The 21542-nt window shown below is 31.7% G+C and overlaps 2 protein-coding genes across 3 annotated transcripts; one reads left to right on the forward strand and one right to left on the reverse strand.

Moving 5' to 3' along the window:
• Positions 1 to 3864: 3864 nt before the first annotated feature.
• LOC132952509 (uncharacterized) lies at positions 3865 to 12790 on the reverse strand. 2 transcript variants are annotated; one of them, XM_061024815.1, is made up of 5 exons: positions 12654 to 12790; positions 11651 to 11726; positions 8551 to 8821; positions 5435 to 5699; positions 3865 to 4500 (listed from the first exon to the last, which is right to left on the reverse strand). In XM_061024815.1, exons 3-5 carry the CDS (start codon positions 8746 to 8748, stop codon positions 4211 to 4213), a joined length of 753 nt encoding a protein of 250 aa, XP_060880798.1. In that variant the 5' UTR covers positions 8749 to 8821; positions 11651 to 11726; positions 12654 to 12790; the 3' UTR covers positions 3865 to 4210. The 2 variants fall into 2 exon arrangements, with proteins under 2 accessions (XP_060880798.1, XP_060880799.1); XM_061024816.1 differs by lacking the exon at positions 12654 to 12790 and having other exon boundaries at positions 8551 to 8765; positions 11651 to 11916.
• A 1379-nt stretch (positions 12791 to 14169) lies between these two features.
• Positions 14170 to 20537, forward strand: LOC132952705 (phosphoinositide 3-kinase regulatory subunit 4). The gene is made up of 24 exons (XM_061025092.1): positions 14170 to 14565; positions 14652 to 14832; positions 14899 to 15048; positions 15111 to 15283; positions 15351 to 15452; positions 15540 to 15666; positions 15734 to 15909; positions 15990 to 16100; positions 16217 to 16322; positions 16515 to 16655; positions 16729 to 16999; positions 17063 to 17211; positions 17285 to 17437; positions 17544 to 17855; positions 17925 to 18053; positions 18118 to 18329; positions 18392 to 18480; positions 18547 to 18736; positions 18868 to 19083; positions 19164 to 19366; positions 19456 to 19581; positions 19663 to 19820; positions 19928 to 20103; positions 20165 to 20537. Exons 1-24 carry the CDS (start codon positions 14474 to 14476, stop codon positions 20373 to 20375), a joined length of 3954 nt encoding a protein of 1317 aa, XP_060881075.1. The 5' UTR covers positions 14170 to 14473; the 3' UTR covers positions 20376 to 20537.
• Positions 20538 to 21542: the final 1005 nt, after the last annotated feature.

The raw sequence follows: 21542 nt of genomic DNA on the forward strand, positions 1-21542 counted from the left end.
TTTTGGTTTCTTAAAATGCATTTGCCTGCGGGCGCCAACACCCTCCTTCAATTTTTTTTTTTAGTAATGTAACTCTAGTTGAATATTTTAAACATTGACAATCTGGTACTTCTTGAAAAATCCTTGTTTAATGAAATAAATATTTTAAATAGTTTTTTCTGTTTAAGATTCTGGGCATTTTAGTTTGTACTTTCTAATGTGTAGTCCTACAGTTAAATTTTTTCAAAATTTTTTTTTGGTTTCCTAAAATGCATTTGCCTGCGGGCGCCAACGCCCTCCTTCATTTTTTTTTTAGGATTTAACCTCTAGCCAAATATTTTAAACATTGACAATCTGGGACTTCTTGAAAAATCCTTGTTTAATGAAATAAATATTTTAAATAGTTTTTTCTGTTTAAGATTCTGGGCATTTTAGTTTGTACTTTTTAATGTGTATTCCTACAGTTAAATTTATTAAAAATTTTTTTTTGGTTTCCTAAAATGTATTTGCCTGCGGGCGCCAACACCCTCCTTCAATTTTTTTTTTTAGTAATGTAACTCTAGTTGAATATTTTGTATTGACTTGAAAATTGATAACTTGGTGCCCTATGAATAATCATTCTTTAATGAACTAAATATTTTGAATAGATTTTTCTGTTTAAGATTCTGGGCATTTTAGTTTGTACTTTGTAATGTGTAGTCCTACAGTTAAATTTTTTCAAAATTTTTTTTTGATTTCCTAAAATGCATTTGCCTGCGGGCGCCAACAGCCTCCTTCAATTTTTTTTTTAGGATTTAACCTCTAGCCAAATATTTTAAACATTGTCAATCTGGTACCTCTTGAAAAATCCTTGTTTAATGAAATAAATATTTTAAATAGTTTTTTCTATTTAATATTCTGGGCATTTTAGTTTGAACTTTGAAATGTGTAGTCCTACAGTTAAATTTTTTCAACATTTTTTTTTTGTTTCCTAAAATGCATTTGCCTGCGGGCGCCAACACCTTCCTTCAATTTTTTTTTTTTAGTTATGTAACTCTAGTTGAATATTTTGTATTGACTTGAAAATTGATAACTTGGTGCCCTATGAATAATCATTCTTTAATGAACTAAATATTTTAAATAGTTTTTTCTGTTTAATATTCTGGGCATTTTAGTTTGAACTTTGAAATGTATTTTTCTTCTGTAAAATTTTTTTTGGTTTCCTAAAAGGCATTTTCCTGCGGGCGCCAACGCCCTCCTTCATTTTTTTTTTTAGGATTTAACCTCTAGCCAAATATTTTAAACATTGACAATCTGGTACTTCTTGAAAAATCCTTGTTTAATGAAATAAATATTTTAAATAGTTTTTTCTGTTTAAGATTCTGGGCATTTTAGTTTGTACTTTGTAATGTGTAGTCCTACAGTTAAATTTTTTCAAAATTTTTTTTTGGTTTCCTAAATTGCATTTGCCTGCGGGCGCCAACAGCCTCTTTCAATTTTTTTTTTAGGATTTAATCTCTTGCCAAATATTTTAAACATTGACAATCTGGTACCTCTTGAATAATTTTTGTTTAAATTAATAAATATTTTAAATAGTTTTTTCTGTTTAATATTCTGGGCATTTTAGTTTGAACTTTGAAATGTATTTTTCTTCTGTAAAATTTTTTTTGGTTTCCTAAAAGGCAGTTTCCTGCGGGCGCCAACACCCTCCTTCAATTTTTTTTTTTAGTAATGTAACTCTAGTTGAATATTTTGTATTGACTTGAAAATTGATAACTTGGTGCCCTATGAATAATCATTCTTTAATGAACTAAATATTTTGAATAGATTTTTCTGTTTAAGATTCTGGGCATTTTAGTTTGTACTTTGTAATGTGTAGTCCTACAGTTAAATTTTTTCAACATTTTTTTTTTGTTTCCTAAAATGCATTTGCCTGCGGGCGCCAACACCTTCCTTCAATTTTTTTTTTTTAGTTATGTAACTCTAGTTGAATATTTTGTATTGACTTGAAAATTGATAACTTGGTGCCCTATGAATAATCATTCTTTAATGAACTAAATATTTTAAATAGTTTTTTCTGTTTAATATTCTGGGCATTTTAGTTTGAACTTTGAAATGTATTTTTCTTCTGTAAAATTTTTTTTGGTTTCCTAAAAGGCATTTTCCTGCGGGCGCCAACGCCCTCCTTCATTTTTTTTTTTAGGATTTAACCTCTAGCCAAATATTTTAAACATTGACAATCTGGTACTTCTTGAAAAATCCTTGTTTAATGAAATAAATATTTTAAATAGTTTTTTCTGTTTAAGATTCTGGGCATTTTAGTTTGTACTTTGTAATGTGTAGTCCTACAGTTAAATTTTTTCAACATTTTTTTTTTGTTTCCTAAAATGCATTTGCCTGTGGGCGCCAACACCCTCCTTCATTTTTTTTTTTATGATTTAACCTCTAGCCAAATTTTTTAAACATTGACAATCTGGTACCTCTTGAATAATTCTTGTTTAATGAAATAAATATTTTAAATAGTTTTTTCTGTTTAATATTCTGGGCATTTTAGTTTGAACTTTGTAATGTGTATTCCTACAGATAGAAACGTTCAATTATAACTTTTATACAATTTGATTTTTTTGATATAATATTCGATTAAATGTCGTTGTCGTAGAATTTAAAGCGGGCCGCCGGTTGCCGACCACTGGTACAGTGTGTACTGAAAGAATTCAGATTTGTTTGTTTGTTTAATTAATATAGTATTAAAACATTTTTTTTAATTTAACACAAGAAATCGATAATATTTTTAATATTTTTTAAAATAATTAACTTAAATTATAAACTTGCTGTGTATTTTATTATGATTGCTTCTAACAGTAATTCAAGAAAGATAATGTGTTTATTGGTGCAAATGTATGTTTTCTCGCCAATTATAAAAATATTGATTGCTGAGTGGGTATAATATTACGTATAAATAATAATGTTTATTTTAGTAACAGTACAAAACTGTATGAGGGATACATTTTTAATTCAGAATTAAATTAAAAGTGTAAAATTAAATGTTATACCCAAAATACGTATTATAAGATGTAACAACTTATAGTTATTAGGTTAAGTTGCGTTCGGTTGTATACGACTTAAGCAATGATTATATTAATTTATAACTTTTTATTTTTAAGTTAGTATTGCTAACCTGTGGTTATAATTTATAAGCGGTAGTTATGTTTTTAGATATTTTAAATTAAGATTTTTGTATTTGTATTTTAGAAACACTGGTATTTAATTTTTAAATAACCTAGGAATATTTAAAACATAATATTATTAAATTATTCATATTATTATAATACAATATTTAAATATAATATATTATGAACCTACTGCCCTACTATTTCTAGACGTTTACATGGCAATAGTAAAATTCTATTAAACCTATTAGGTACGTAAACAACATTTATTAATATGACAAATATTTAAAATTTCAGAAAAGGGGGACCCTCGTGTTAATACCCCTCACTTTGTTTTTTGGATAGCGCTGGGAGTTTTTGTGCACAAACGTCGGGACCGGGTGCACATTTCAACACAAAAGATGCACAAACGTTTGGCACATTCAAAAATCCAAATATTCAATGTGGGGGGCTACCGTTTCAATGCCCCCCCCCATTTTGTTTTAGGGATAGAGCTTTCAGTTTTTGTGCACAAACGATGCACAAACGTTTGGCGTGGTCAGAAGTTCAAATTTCGAAAGTGGGGGGGGCCATTGAAATGGACCTTAATTTTTATCAATTATAAAAATCAATACTGAACAAAAAACGAAAACTTTCCAGAACACAAAAATAAATATATGATATCAAATGTATTCACAAATAATACTTAATAGTATATAATTACATAAAAATAAAAATTCACTTTTTCATGTGAGTGTGTACGTATATAATGAAACTTGTGTACAGTTAAATTACGTTAAAAATACCATCTGTAAATTGTAATAGTAAGTTATTGGTAGGAATCGTTCATGCATAAGTATACGTATGAATATGACGACGTAAATGAATACTGAACAGAGAAAATTAAAAATGTAAGCTGTACTCGGCCTTTGCTGAGCGAAATATTTTGGAAAAAAAATCAATGTTTTATACTTTTATGAATATTATAGACAATATTATGTACAATAGAAATAGTTATACGGATAATACTAGTAATACCATTATAAAGTCCGGTTGCGTAAAAATAAAAACAGCCGAAAACAACGTTCAAGAATCGTTCAAAATCAATAAAGATTCATAGCTCTCATCGATCCAACTAATCCCATCGACCTCGCCCGGCGGGTGTTGCCACGGAAATATTTGCTCTCGGTCATGTGTTCGGATCTCCGAGTGTAGTACACAAAGTACTTTGGATAAAAATCATAATCGTTGTACTTTACGTATACGCGGCCGTTGTGGCTAACCGTCGTGTCTGCACGGCCGGGCGGTACGATCAGGCTGTCCCCGTTGTCTTCTGCGGGGATGTCGTACTTTTTTCTCACCAGCACGGAGCATATCATAATCACTCGTGTTCCTGCGCGGTCGATCGCAAGAACAGAACAAGAAAAGAAACGATCACTTTATTAACCATACTATAACGGCGTGGCATTATTTTGATAAAAAATAACGTATCAAATAAAAAAAAAAATGTACGTTGTGTGCCGAATGTAAAAATATGCACCACAAATCTGTGTTGCGGCGTAAAAAATCCATGGCCTACGTGTGTGTGGAATGTGGTGAACACGACGTACGTTTCTTCAGCCCCCCCCCCCCCCCCATATCGAATTTCAAACTTTTTTTTGGTTAAATATTTAGCGTGCAATTAGCGTGAATTGGCGTGACCTATTTTGAAACTGTAAACCCAAAGCCCCAAGTACCGTGGGCTTTTCCCCTTTATTGCCATTTCCCCAGCCCCTCCCCCCCCCCAAACGACAAAAACATTTTTTTTCGAATTTTTTTCAACGCCAATATTTAGCGTTGGGAGGGGGCTGGGGAAATGGCAATAAAGGGGAAAAGCCTACGGTACTTGGGGCTTTGGGTTTACAGTTTCAAAATAGGTCACGCAAATTCACGCCAATTGCACGCTAAATATTTAACCAAAAAAAAAGTTTGAAATTCGATATGGGGGGGGGGGGGGGCTGGAGAAACGTACGTGCGAACACGTCCACACCCGCGTAAATTTTAAACGCATAAATTTGAGACATTTTACCAGTCCTCGTTGGAGATGGTAACGAAGTAAGTCGACTAGTTATGGAACTTGTGTATAAATCCATTCCGTGCAGTATAATAATATAGATACATTTGAATATTTTCACAACGTGGGCATAATATTTTTTTAGTGGGTTTTATTCGTTTTAGTGGTGACTGCAATGAGGGGTGGGGGTGTGTACTTGTAGCATATCGTTGACAAATCAGCACAATATTAATTATAAACTATTAAACTATAATAAACAATATCATTATTATACCTCCGAGGGAATTATCGGCGTAGAAATTAGCGTAGTCGGCGTCGTCACTGAACGACACGCCGCACCCGAACTTGGCACGCCGAGTGCGCCTCCAATCGAGTCCACTCTCCAGTGACTCCAGGGCTCTGGATTCGGTTGTCACGTGGTACAAAATTAACTTTTTGACCTTATTTTGGCCAACAATCAATTTCATTTCTTCACAGCGCAGCATATACATGGCGTACATATGCGGGGCGTAGACTTGGCGTATCTGACTGATTTCGCACTGCAATATTATGCGACGTAATAATTAACTAATATACTTAATAATAATGTACATTTAAATTTGGTTAAGTGGATATTAAGGTAATATTATAATATTAATGATCAACCAATTTAATTTCATTAATTTTAATAACTGGGTAAAATTTAAAATAGTATATTATAGGTATTTTAGTTAATAGTTAATTTTAAACACGCGGGCACGAAGTGTATGAAACCAATATACTCGTATAGTGTAAATAAAAACTTATGTAGGTACCTATACTTATGATTTAGATTATTTTATTTTGTTTATTTATTTAAATATTATATGCATTAAGGACTTAGCTCGTCCGTATACACAAGTGTCAAGTACTGCGTATAGGGTAAGTTTATGTACACATTATATTTGTGTACCTACTATTTTGGATTCTGAACGTATATTATGTTTTTTTTTTCTGTAATTGTACAATGATACGACCTCAAGGCGTTTGTCAATGATCATCACAAGTGGGTACTACTACCGTAGTAGGGGGATGTATGCGATATATTTATCTATGTATTTACCACTATATGCATGTAACAACCACCTTTCTTCAAGAGGAGACATGTGCGGTCTTCACTCCCGGTTAAGTGGGACCTAGTTGGAAACCAGATGACGCAATCGGACACATAGTGATCGCGTAGAACCCACACAAATTGTTTGCACTTTGCTTTGAATCATACTGATGACTGTCAGTCGTAGTCAACTGCATGACCAGTGCGCCACTCCGGCCCCGCAAGTTTATTATGTGAAAAGTATACTTTTTTTTTGTATTTTATTTGAATTAAACTAGGGCTTGAAACCGAAAATATTTTTTTTTGATTTTGATTTTGGTTTTGAATATCGATATTTATTTTTTCTGATTTCGTTATTGGTTTTAAATACCGGTTTTTATTTTTCCCGATTTCAATTTCGGTTTTGATTACCGGTGTACATAATGACATTAAAATAAATATTAAACAAGAAATAAATAAATCGTAATTTAAAAACTAATCAGCAGCCGGATTACAAGTTGATGATGATGTGACGTGACATAAATAACCGAGTTAATACCAAATAACAATTGCTTAAAAATAATATAAAACAAAAATATTGAGACGGCGAGACACGCCTAACGAGCAACGATAACTATTAATTTACACCCATCTTTCAATTCTCCCTACACATGAACCCGATAAATAAAAGGTAATCTCATATTTATTTTTATACTGTATATTTATAAGAATACAATAACCGAAAATTAAGATGTTGATAAATATTGAAATACATTATAATATTATGAATTTATAATATTATTGTCATTCAAATGAGTAAAGTAAATATTTTATTTCAATATAATAAAACTAAATTATTTGTCCGTAGTGAGTAGACGCTGTAATGTTAAATTATTTTATAAAATCGGTATGAATTGGCAGACTCGTGCGTCTCGTTTGAACATACTCATAACAAAATGTGGATTATCGGTGGCTCAGACACAAACACAGTGTCCGGCTACTATATGGAGGGGAAGAGACACTTCGAAACGCCGGCGGGACACGGATTCCTTATCTGTGTCTCGTACTCTTGTGTGAACCAATTCTATAAATAATAAATATCAATACATATTTAGTCGCCCGATTATTTTCAGACACTAGTTGCCGGCCACAAATAAGTATCACGTGTGAAAGAGCTCTTAGGGCCTGTTTTACAATCATAGTTTAAACCTCGGTTACGCCTAACCCACTGATCCTACCGGCCGAATTCGATGGTTAAACCTTAGTTTAACGATTGTAATACAGGCCCTTATTGTCTCTTATGACACTTCGCCACTGAGTATAGGCAGTGCCCGAGTATAGGTTAAGGCGGTTAAGCCGTTAAGGTTATAATATTATTAATACGATGTTTAGTAAATTATACAACTATAATAATCTACAAGTACACAATATGCCATAATATAATGGCATCAATCATATTATAGGCGCGCGGCGTGAGCAGACTTTGATCGCAGAGTATGCGGCAGGTAAAACGTGCTTCTAAAAAATGGAAATGCTAAAATGCTCAAGTCATTACTTAAAAAAATATTTATGATTGTTATTATTACTGCTTGTAGGTTATTGAATTATTTGGTTTTAGGTTAAAATTATAAAAACATATTTCTATAAAGACGTTTGTTTCCATATACTAATTAGTAATTCCATTCGAATGCAATTTTACTTTTATAGTCATATACTATAAACTGTAATATAGTATCTAGTCGCATATATACAAAATAGGAAAGTCGTAATATATAAAATAGGAAAGGAAATTGGAATTGCACACGTTAAGGTACGGTTTCCTAGCCGCGGCTATAATAATGACGGCGGCTGGCCGCACCATACTGCTCACGGACGAGTACAGCCGCCGGCCGCAGCGGCTATAATGCTGTTCCATAGCAGAACAGTCGTTGCGGCTCGACGGCGCTGCGGTGTTGCCGCCGTGCATACAGAGAATCATAAAAACATCGCGGTTTTTAAACAATATAGCAAAATGTACGTAAAAATTCCTAAAGGAATATTATGTAAATAAAATATATGTGTGATAATCGCAAGAGTAAACCGTAAACGTATACGCGCGATTGGTATATTAGGTATATCTATATTATGGTCAGGGGCACCCGCAGAGAGGCCAAAGGGGCCAGTGGGTGCCATTTCACATACTGGAATTCTTTTAATGAACAAAAAAATCAGTGTATAATAATGTAAAAAGTAAATATGTGACTACCTATGTATGTATAAGATAATTTGGCACCCTGCACTGAGCTGATTTTCTGCGGGCGCCTCTGATCATGGTTAATCATCGTGTGGTAGGTACTCACATTTGCAAATGTTTGATGGATGCGATTCGAAAGTTGTTCGTACCGTTGGCTGTTCACGTCGACAAGCTGTGGACCGTCGCGGGCGTCGTCGTACTTGTTAAATCGCGAGTTAGGATAGTCGCGTTTTAATAGATCCACAGCGTGTTCGGTAAACTTCGCCGACCCGGAGACTTTCTTTTTGCTCGCTTTCGAGTCCATAATCGCGTGCACAATCGCTGTGGACAGGACAGATGTAATGATTGAAATGTAAGCTGTTCTAGCCGCGAAATTACTAAAAAAAAAAAAACACAAACTAATTATGGGTTCCGTCGTTGTATATCATCAAACAATATTATTAAGAGGACGTGTCACGGAAAAAAATCACTCGAAAAATTCCATTAAAAACATATTTGCGCGTTCCAATAACATGGGTTACTGAGTGGTTTGATCATAAAAACCCCTATGAACAAAATTGTAGAGGAGATTTTTATCTCCTAGAAGCCTGATTTTTGAAATTTTCATTTCTAAGTCCTAAAAATAACTTTCGAAAAATTAAAAAAAAGTGTATTATTAATCATGATATATTTCATGATGTTTTAAAGATATCGAAAATCGGGCTTTTTACGGAACTAGATAAAAATCTCCTCTACAATTTTGTTCATAGGTGTTTTTACAATAAAACCACTCAGTAGACAGTAACCCATATTCTTGGAACGCGCGAAGTATGTTTTATAAGAAAACCGCAGAAAATTACGATCGTCAAGTGCTGCGGCCGTAAGCAGTGGCAGCGTTCGATACTAGGTGTTCATACCACCACCCCGCGCGCAATAACGGCAGTACCGCACCATGGTCAAAACGGGCTTTTATCGCCCCGTACATAGTTTATAAATAACCAGACAAGAAAATGATTATTATATTTGTGACAAATATTATTTAATTTGGTTCGATTTTATATTTTGTATTCGTATCCGAATTCTATACAAATAAAATCTATACTTTTGTTCTTCAAGTAATACGGTTTAATGAAGCGGTTTAAAGTGAAAATACCTATTATAAAAATTGTAAAGGAGACCATTTTTAACAATCGTAAGAAATCCGATTTTTGATATCGTATTCCAATCGTCCAATATCGCATAGTAAATTAACAATTTTTTTTTACTTTTTATCGATTAATTATTTAACTGATTAATAAAAATATAAAAAATCGAACTTCTTACGATTGTTATAAATGTTCTTTTCTACAACTTTCATAATAGGTATTTTTACTGTAAACCGCTTCAATAAGCCGTATTACTTGAATTACGAAACCATGTTTTTATGCCATATTTTGTTCGCTAGGGCGCCCTTAATTATTTAACTAATTATATAAAATAATATAAAAAAGGTGGGTAAGTGGATGTCGTTCTACTGTACAGTAGGTGACAAGTGGGTCACTGTAATGGATGGTGTTAAATTTGAATTCAATGATATAATATCATTGTATAAGAAAAACGATTCTGAGCGAAAACGGCCAGTCAGCCTATGATATTACCAAGTATATTTGATGATATTATTGTGAATAAAGTAATTTATATATAACCTATTTACGTGGAACTTTGTTTTAAATTTTCAATCCTTAGCTATAAAAGTTGAACATTTTATAAATTTTCAACTACAAAATAATTATTAAACTTAAAATTTGATAAATTGCGTCAAAATTCGAACTTTAAATTCTTATAAATAAAAATTGTGACTGGATTTTTAATTTTTTTCATCTGCCTTTGAAACAATAACCTAGGAACCTTCTATTGAATTTGCAAGCTTTTTTAACCAACAAATAAAATGTTATTAATATTTATAGAAAAAAAACTAAAAAAAATTGAAAACTGACTATTTCCGTGAACAGCTCAAAAAGAGGCAAAATATTTTCAAAATTGTATGGTGTATAGAAAATGAAAATATCAACAATCAGTGAAATTTTCATGTATCTGTAGTAATTCGTTTTAGAATAACAACAAAATAACAAAATCACTACATAAGAAATCGAGTGAATATCCATAGTGTAAAATGTGAACTTCAAACGCTCATAAAAATATAATTTGATTAGCTCGAAGACATTTTTTTCTTGATAAAGATAGACAAACCTATGATTACATAAAATACAACTTACATTTTCAAATCTAAATGCTTCTTAAATGCTTAAAAAAAAAATGTGACTACCTATGGATTTTTAATGTTTTTCAAATGTCATTGTAACAATATAGTAGGAGCCTCGTATTAAATTTTCAAGCCTTTTTATCCAACACAATGATTTGTTGACATCCATAGAAATTCTATGGCTATGCGTGACCCGCACACATATACCACTGTGGTTCTCTACTAAACCATACAAGCAATCAAATTTATGATTGAATTCAAATTTAAGACCATCCATTACAGTGACCCACTTGTAACCTACTGTACAGCAGAGCAACATCCACACCTTTTTTTTTTTTTTATTTAGAACTCCCAGTAATACTATTTAGTTCAACAATTACAATATTGGTAGATATAGTGATACAATAAGTAATAATTGGTAATTAAACATAATGATCATAATGAATAATGATATAATAATAAATAATATAATAATGTCAGATAAGAAATAAACAAAACGGATAATTAATGTATATAATGACAGAAATAATATTAAAAAAATAGATGTCATAATTAATTGGTTATTAATATAGCGGAAAGAAAAGAATTTATTATGGAGGTTAAATCTAATAAATTTTGAAAGAGCTAATTTTAAATTTGAGTTTTGCGGATTAGTGTTCAGTTTTGAAACAGAAGTAGCAGCAGCATAAGATGGGATGGATTGAGAGGGGTCAATGGGGAGGGACTCGGGAATAAGTTTTTTGTATGTGTGATTGTTTTTTTGGAGTTGGAAGACTTGATTTTGTGGTGATTTAGCATAGTTAGGTAGATCTGGTACCCCTTGAAGCTGGCAGTATGATTTTCGGAACAGTGGACGCATTTTGTTGGACTGGAGTGGTCTTTGGTGCATCTAGCTGACTCATGAGCCTTGTCGCATTTAACTATTCAGGATTGTTGAACCTTATGTATACCTATATTAATGTATTATTTATAATTGTTTGCTTACCAGATATTACAGAGAGATGACCCGACACAGTGCTTCTTCTTCTTTTGCTAGCCGGTTAATGGATATCTGGTTAGGTCTGGTCATAAAAAATGAATATATATTTATTTAAAAATAACAAGCGATTTTATTATCGTCCGGTCGTCATCAGTGCACACTGGCAGAGTAGGCTGAATTTGAAGTTTGAACCAACGAACGCTTTGTATAATATTATTATCTACTATTGTCTATTAGTACAACACTTAATATATGAGACGTGATTTGACTGCGAGAACTGACAACACTGATATTTTAATATTTTTATATAGCCTTTATATATAAATATTATTTAGGCTCTCTAGTACTAGATACCGAACTCCCACCATGAATTGAAGCTTCAGTGTCGGTTGGCAACTGTATGGTATTTTATATGACAAATAAGATTAATTATGATTTATCTTGTAATGTATTTTATTATTTCTAAATCTGTTGTTTTAAAAAAAAAATAAAATATTTTATATAAATCATTTTATATTTACTATTTTTTTTTACAATTAAAAACGATGGAATCATAATACGTTTTGTATAATGAATGAAATGTTTTACCTACCGACAAAATGGCGGCCGTCTAGAGATGAGTTTCTCTTGTAACAATGTAAATTAGCATTTAGTATTTACTATACAGTATACTGTAATAAATCAAAAATGAGCTTGCGCGATGCTATTGATGAGACATGACCTTATAATAATATATTAACTAAGCTAAGGTGTTTTAATTGGGCATTTTTAAATGAATAATAATTAGTGGGGTTTGGAATGTCGACTATCTTTACCTTAATTTTACTATTCACTAAAGCCTATATTATTACGATTAATAGGGATCGTGAATACAGATTTATATAAGGAGGTTATTTTAAATTACCTAGACTTGTATGCCTTGTATGCCTTTTTATTTGATAATTTAATTCATTAATAATATTACAAATTACCATTGATTATGAATTAATATATTAATATAATTTATTACCTGTGTACAGAGGGCAAGTATTGAGCATCTTCTTTTGAGTTGAGCTCAGGAGATGAAAGTCCACAGAGCGAATGAACTCAGAACGAGTAATTACTTCTTAGGTACCTAGTTAAATGATTATAAAACACTTTTTAATTTAAATAAAACAGTTTCAAATAAATATCTCGTAATAAGTAGTAACGGTCAACGTCAACTGGGTGGCTTAGTATCCGTAACTAGCTGTCTAGCTCTGAACAAATGTGCTATGTGAGACAGGCGTAGCTGCTGGGAACACACTGAGTTGCTGAGAGCAGACTGGCTGTGATATCAAAATTGGGTCCTACTTACCTATATCATTGACCTTTCGTACTTGTTGTTCGATTTCAAATTATTGTTGTTTATTTGAAAAGGTACAATATGGGTACAAAATATGTTATTGTTAACGCACATTTTGTCATATTGTTCATAGTATAATATATATATATGATTATCTTAAGTGTTATGCATATTTTTCGACTATATAGTAAAGTATATGGTACAATTATTTAATTAGGTTTTAAGAATTAAGAGTAACATAATTAAAAGCATGAACTATATGTAAATACATATATTTACAAAAAACATAAAATCAACCTTCTGGTTTAGGCGGCATCTAGTTTAGCTTAGCTGTGCCCACCAAGACTTATATACTTACTTATATCCTGTATACTTATATTACAATACTTACAAGTTATAACAATTCCTTACCGTCACTATTGAACTCAACAACTTTTCTTTTTAGCTTAACGGTGTTGAAACATTGCAGAGGTGCATAAAACTATGGGCTCTGTCGCTCTGAGAGATATTATAATCCTTTGTTATTTGTTAATAATTATTGCATTCATTGTTGGTGTGTGTCTATGAATCTAAAAATATGAACCTAATGGTTTTATGTTGAAAATAAACGATACTAAAATTTATACCAAGTATAGCCCTTCACTAGGACTGTCCTTTGGACCAATGGGCTTCAGCATAGGCGCAACTAGTAATTATTTTTTTTTTTTGGGGGGGGGGGCTAGAATTTTATCGGAAGCACAGATCCGCCTAACTAATATACCTTCTGTCTACTAACAATACACAATTAAATTCATATAAGACTAGGTAGTGAATTAAAAATACAGGGCATATACAAATATGCACGGAATGAATTTAAAATGGGATATTTCAGTTCTCAGGTGCAATTTATATCACCGCGGCTGGTACATAATATTTTTATGATAAATATGTTTCAAGTCTTGTTAATCTTAGTCCGCGGCGACGGCCGATGAGCAATGACGTCTGACGAGCAAGCGCAATAGAAGTCACTAGTCAGTTTTTTTCATAGATAATTAAGTCTTTCTTTATTATCTATGGTATTTTTGCGACTCGTCGATAATGATGTTTTCAAAGATCAAACGCGTAATGGCGCGTAAGTGGAGTAGTCACTAATGCCGTTGTTCTATTGTTGTCATATTGTTCTATGCTAATGCCGTGGGCCGTGGCTCAGTCAGCAAACCGTTTGCTTTCGTTACCACCGCGAAAAACACGTCTAATATTATTTTTTGATAACCTTTTCATGATAAGACTAGACGATAAGCGAACGAAAAATGATAACAGTAGTTTGAAAAAGCCAAAAAGGTTCGATTTTTGTTCTTGTACACCAGTTTTTCACATTTGCGCGTCTTCTTAAAACAATGATGGGTTTGGGCCGATCGACGATCATCACTGAAAATTCATAGTTTTAATGTCAACGCAATCGCATCTCTATCAAATCGGATTTTCCCAATAACCGTGATCAACACTGCGGTTATAAATTTGTAAAGATGGGCAACCAACTGGTGGGTATAGCGCCCTCAGAAATATTTCCTGTCGAACACTATCTGACCGATCACTCGCAACTGCAGTTCGATGCAAGGTAATTAAAATTCCAATACCGACTAAAACCGACCTAACCGATATGTCAAGGGTTTGGTAAATATTGTTTTCTGTTGTTTTTCACAGCTTGGGGAGTACTAGGTTTTTTAAAGTAGCCCGTGCAAAGTCTCAAGAAGGAATGATTGTTGTCAAAGTGTTTGCCCTGCACGATCCAATGTTGCCGTTGGTCAAACACCGTGTGCACATTGAAGAAATAAAGTCCAAACTACAATCAGCTGTCAATTGCTTATGTTTTCAAAAAGTTGTTGTACGTTTATTAAATTTTAAAGGGTTTGTTAGAGATTATTTGATTTCACTTGCTCATTTTTTTTAGATGACCGACAAAGCTGTTTTCTTGATGCGAGAATATGTCAAGTATAGTTTGTATGATCGCATCAGTACCAGACCTTTCTTGACCATGATTGAGAAAAAATTTATTGCTTTTCAAATATTGTTTGCTCTACGACAATCTCATACATTAGGCGTATGTTTTTATCGTATCACTAATAAATTTAAATTCTAATTTTGAAATGTTTATACATACAGGTGTGTCACGGTGATATCAAGTTAGAAAATATCATGATTACATCTTGGAATTGGGTGTTACTCACAGATATCGCCTCTTACAAACCTACATACCTGCCTGACGATAACCCTGCTGATTATTCATTCTTTTTTGATACTTCTCGTAGAAGGCTGTGTTACATAGCTCCGGAACGGTAAATTATATTATTGGTATAATGTTACTTAAATTGTGTTAAGAGAACATTCATTTGAATTCTGTAGTTTTGTGAAGACATCTACTGAGCTTACCAATCAGTTATTACCATCTGAAGATCATGTTAAAAAAGGAGAATTAACCCCAGCTATGGACATTTTCTCCACTGGGTAAAAAAAAATAAATAGCAAATATTTAAATATGTACATTTTTAAAAAAAAATAATACATCATGACAATATTATTTTCATTTTACAGATGTGCATTAGCAGAAATGTTCACAGATGGTCGCCCGCCTTTTGATTTATCACAGCTGTTGGCATATAGAAATGGAGAGTATGATCCAAACACTCACGTTGACACTATTGACGATGAAGGAATTAGAGTATGTAAAACAAAATCAGTTATAACTTATAAACATTTAAATTATTTTATTAAATTTGTAATTTTAGGATCTCATTAAATCCATGATAAAATTAAATCCAGCAGACCGTTGTTCTGCTGAATTGTATTTGGACGAAGAGAAAAATAAAATATTTCCCGATTACTTTTATTCTTTTCTTCAACCATATTTACAAATGTTTTCGGCTACAAATCCTATAATTTCGCCCGACGAAAAAATTGATAGGTAAGCACTAAGCAAGTAAAGACATAAGTATGTTTGATTGATAGTCAAACTATTCTAATTCAATGCTATTATTGTTATAGATTGAAAAGTGATGTTAACGGCATAATTAATATGTTGCTTCCATCTAATGATTCAGAAGAATGCACTGATGGTTTAGTGTTAATTGTTCAATTAGTTACTTCTTGTATTAGGTAATAGTTTGTATATATATACTTATAATATAGGTAATGTTTATAAATTATACTTCAATTAATTTTATTGGATATATTTTTATTCCTTTATTATTTGTAATATATGTATTTTTCAGAGGTTTGCATTTGTCTACAACCAAAATACAAGCTATGGATGTTTTACTTGAATTATCAATGTATTGTTCGGCAGAAACAGTTTTAGACAGAATTGTACCATATATTGTAAGTCTAATTGTTATATTCAAATATTTTACAAAATGTATATTTTTAATTAATATTTCTTTATTACTAAAATTTGTTAGCAGTTTTTATTCTAGTATTACCATTAATTATGAATACTATAGATTATTATATATATTATAGAGTATTATATATATATAAATAATGAAATACTAAAATTACATTTTGTTAAAGTTTCATATGATTCAAGATGTTTCTCCTGGTGTAAGGAAATCTGCATTACATGGTTTAAATAATACACTTTCAACTGTTAAAAATTTGAAGCCTAGTGATGCAAACACATTTCCAGAGTACATTTTTCCAGGTTTAATAAATGTAAGTACCTATCAAATTAATTTGTAATTTTGAAAAAAAAAAATTTATTAGTTAACAAAATTTATCATTTTAGGTGGCCAATGATGATGCAGTTATTGTAAGAACAACTTTTGCTCAGATTATTTCACAATTAGCACAAACAGGTTTAAGGTTCTTGAAGTGTTGTCAGAATGTGCAAGATGATGAACCAACCTCAAGTGCTTTTGAGACCGAGCTTGCTACACTCCATGAAATGGTACAACAATCGGTATCATCACTCCTCACTGATTCTCACAATATTGTAAAACAAACTCTAGTGAATAGTAATATAGTTGAGCTATGCGAGTTTTTTGGCACCCAAAGAGGTATATTTCTGTTATGAGTTCTATGTTAATAATCATAATAAATATTGTTTTTTTTTCATTCAGCTAATGATGTGATTTTATCTCACATGGTAACATTCTTGAATGACAAAACTGATAAACACCTACGTGCATCGTTTTTTGATAACTTTGTGAATGTTGCTGCATTTGTTGACCAACAGTGTTCACCTATATTATGTCCACTATTGCAACAAGTAAATTTACAGCACTGTTATAGTAGATATAGTATATAATATAATATTTTGTTATTAAATTTATAATTTCCAGGGGTTTACAGACAGTGAAGAATTTGTAGCAAAAAAAGCACTCAATGCAATGACAAAGTTGATTGAAAAACGCTTGCTTCAAAAAACTGCCCTTTATCAATTAATTAGGGATATCGCTTGTTTTCTCATCCATCCAAATTTATGGATAAGACAGGTATGTTTAAATGTGTATTTAATCTTTTGTGTGTATGATCATCACTGTTATTTCAGAAACGTGCAGGAATATTTTGTTTGTATGTAAATTTTTTAATTTGTTTTAGGCTACTGTGGGTTGTTTTAGTGCTACAGCCCGGATGTTAGATGATGTAGATGTTCAGTGCAAAATATTGCCTGTAATGAAACCTTATTTGAAGCATTCAATTATATTAGTAGATAGAGAAGAATTAGTATTGAATACTTTAAAAGACCCTTTACCACGAAATATTTATGATACAGTTGTTAAGTGTTCAATCCTTGAAACATTAGTGGATATATTGGGTGAACGAAAAAAAGCCAGGACCATCGCTAACACTGGTCATATACCTTTAACAAGTGTTACACAATCAATGCATCAAAATAGTGCATTAAGAAATGTAAAATATAAATTATTCATTGTTATTAATTAATAATTTTATATTATTATTTTAATTTATACATTTTAGTTGATTAGGAAACTGGAGTCTGAAGGGATGACTGAAATAGTAGAAGATCAATTGTTGGCACTATCTAAACATATATTGAAAGTCCACAAGCAATTAGCATTTGACAATAAATATAATACTAAAGGAAAAGTAAGACATTTGACTAACTTACCTATGTTTTTATTTTATATATTCGTGCCTAATTTTTTATCAGATAAATATTGGAGACACAAAACTCAATGTGCATTGCTATTCTATAGCATTGGCACGATCGCAACATTCAAAACTTCAAGATCCTATTCCATTAGCAAATAGGCGAAGAGGCATAGATGATCAGTCAGTTTCCAATATGAACGATGAGTGGAAATGTATGTTTGGCGGTCCAGAGTTGTCGTCTTCTAAGCAAATGCATTCTTCTCTAAATCCGTAATAGACTGCTTTTAACCTCATCAATATTATATTTACTGTATCAGTATATTTGTTCTTAGGTCACCTATTGGTGGTTCTTACACATCTGATGTTCAACCATCTCCGTCTCATAGTATCGAAGGACCTACTGATATGTCATATATACACTGTAAGCATTGTAATAAAAATGTAAAATAGAAATTTAGAATTTTCAATGCTGTATTTTTGTTGGTAGACCGTTACGCACCATGTAAACTGGAACTGCGCAAGCTGATATCCCATCGCCAAGAGTGTCATGAAATGACAATGAGACGTCATGAATGGGCTGAACAAGAAGTATGGAAACCAAGACTACCCCCACCTGGTTGGAGACTTCGTTCTCAGTTGGTAGCTCATCTGCATGAACATAAGTCTGGAGTAAACAGGTTATATAATAGGAAATAAACTAATGTCTTATAAAAACCATTTAGTAAAGAGTAATTTCTATTTAAATATAGATGTTAGATCAAGTATTGTAAATTAATTTTTCTCGATGTATCACTTAATATTTTCCCAGGTTGGTGACAATTCCAAACACATCATTGTTTGCAAGTTGTTCTTCCGACAGTTATGTACGTGTATGGGACTGTGTGAAAATGGAAGGCAAGAACATTGCTAATCGGTCTAAACAAGTATATAATCATCAAAACGGAGCGTTATATGGTATGACGACATGTAGAAACAATCAGTCATTAGCTACTGTTAGCCATTCTGGTTCAGTAGTTGTACTGAAGTGAGTAACAATTATTCAAATTATAATATTATTTTATTAAGATTTTTAAACTATACCTAGTTAATTTGTTAATTGTACAGTTTAGAGTCAAATAGTAATAAGTTGGGTGTGATGCAGATAAAACAATTAGATTTGCAAGAAGACGGTTGTGCTGTTGATATATCTTATTTAGATTCTGGATCTCAAATGGTACTTGTATATGCGACAGTGTATGGCTCTCTTATCGGATGGGATCTCCGTGCTCCAAAATTAGCTTGGAAAGTTAATAATGATATAAAACAAGGTAAATTCTAAGGAATATTAGATAATAAATAAATATTAGAAAATCATAATTTGACTGTTAATTGTCTAATATACTTATATGATTTTTAGGCATCATAACAGCTATGTGCTTGGATACTAGACAAAGTTGCCTAACATTAGGTACAAGTAGTGGTTATCATACATGTTGGGATTTGCGTTTTAGGTTACCAATTGCTACCATTGCTCATTCCAAAGGTAATAAATGTTAATTAACACTTCAAACATGCTTTATAAATATTAAATACTAAATAGTTGAATTATATTAATCTATATTAGCTGTACGAGTGAGGAGGTTAATAAAACATCCATCTGAACCATCGTGGATTATATCAGCCATGCAAGATAACAATGAAGTAACTGTGTGGAATTTGGAAAGTGGTTCAAAACAACAAACTCTTTGGGCTAGTAGTGCTCCACCGCTGTCAAACAGTCAAGTATAATAATTATTTGACTTGAGTTATAACTAAAAGTCTTATATAAAACTCTTATTTGTTATTGATTCTAAACTACTAAAGTACTAACCATTACTTTTGTATTATAGACTAATAGCCACAGTGTGTGCGCATTGTATACAATGAATACAGATCATGGTCCAGAATTGTTGACTGGTGGCACAGATCAGAGAGTACGGAAATGGAACTTGAGATCTCCGAGTGATTCCTATATAGCTATACCAGCGGCAAGTGATGTTATGGGTCATTCATTGTATTGTTACGAGTATGTTTAATACGTTAAATTATTTTATTAAATACTAATGTTAGAACAATTAATGGATTAGGTGTAGATTAGTCGATGGTACAAATGTTGTGCAAGAGGTTTGCACAAAATCTAGCAGTACAGCAATGACAGGTGACGAGGAGCCACCGTGTGCCACTGACCAACCAGCACCAGGGCATGTAGGGTCGATACTAGATATCACATCATGTATGGCGTCTCAATGTTTTCTAGTCACTGCATCTTGTGATGGAATAATCAAAGTGTGGAAATGAAACAGCATTTTAATTTTAATAAATTTCAGTTATTACTGATTATTGTTTTTTATCGTTCCAAATATTATGATATAAATATAATGTGATAGTGTATGTAACTGTATTATTGGAGTTACACACGTTAAAATGTTTGTATAATAAAGTTATATATTTTTTAAATTCTACTTGATTTCTTATGTGAGTAGAAATTTACACGAAATGATTAGATAAAATTACCTAACCTAATAAAAAATAATATTACATTGTTAGATTCATTTTGAAAGTGAAACACTAAATCAGAGGCTAATTTTTTATAATATTGAATAATATTGCATTTGTTTTATTGTTATTTTTTTAAAAATTTGTTCCCTTATAGTTGATAGGTCTAGGTTAGGTATACAAAGTGCTTGAAAATAGACTGTTCATTAATAATTACAGATTACAACTTACACTATTGAAATAACTACCGAAACCTATTATATTATCATACTAACCCCTCAGTTCTAAGAATAATAAATATCATCTTATTGTACCTAATATCTATACTATCAATACCTATTCTACGACCTACATTTATTTGAATGTAAATGGTCAAATAAACCCAGAAATTGTGGCTTTTAGAACACTATGTTTACTATCATACATTCATATACAAATGTGTAGATTTACCATATTTAAAATAGGTATTGTATTGTTCTTATGTACTAAGATGTATTGCAACTATTTTTTCCAATTTTTTTTTTGTGCTATTTACTCCATAAATTTTAGAGGATATTAGGTGTAGGTATATTATATCATACTCAATAGTGTAGGTTAGAGCTGAAAGATCACTGATCAGGGCTTGTTTAGAACATTTTTATTAGGAATCCAAGACACATGAAATTTTATTATGCGATTTACTATGAATGAGAAGACAATACAATTATTTCACTATTTCAGTTTAGTTTGGGTTCACAGTAGTATAACGGCGTCGACGCACAGTGGTCTGAAACCCATTTTTAGCTGGCCAAAAGTGCTAGAACTAAAAAAATGCTACATTTTAGTGTTTATTTATTTTTGTTATAGTATTTTGATGTTAATTATTTGGTTATTGAATGTCATAGAACTGTTTGATTAGAAAAATATAGATTTTTTTCGATTATTTTCTACTTTTACGCTATAAATATTAACTATTTTTTTTCACTCTAA

Source organism: Metopolophium dirhodum, chromosome 9 (assembly GCF_019925205.1).
Source record: "Metopolophium dirhodum isolate CAU chromosome 9, ASM1992520v1, whole genome shotgun sequence".
Classification (NCBI taxonomy): domain Eukaryota; kingdom Metazoa; phylum Arthropoda; class Insecta; order Hemiptera; family Aphididae; genus Metopolophium; species Metopolophium dirhodum.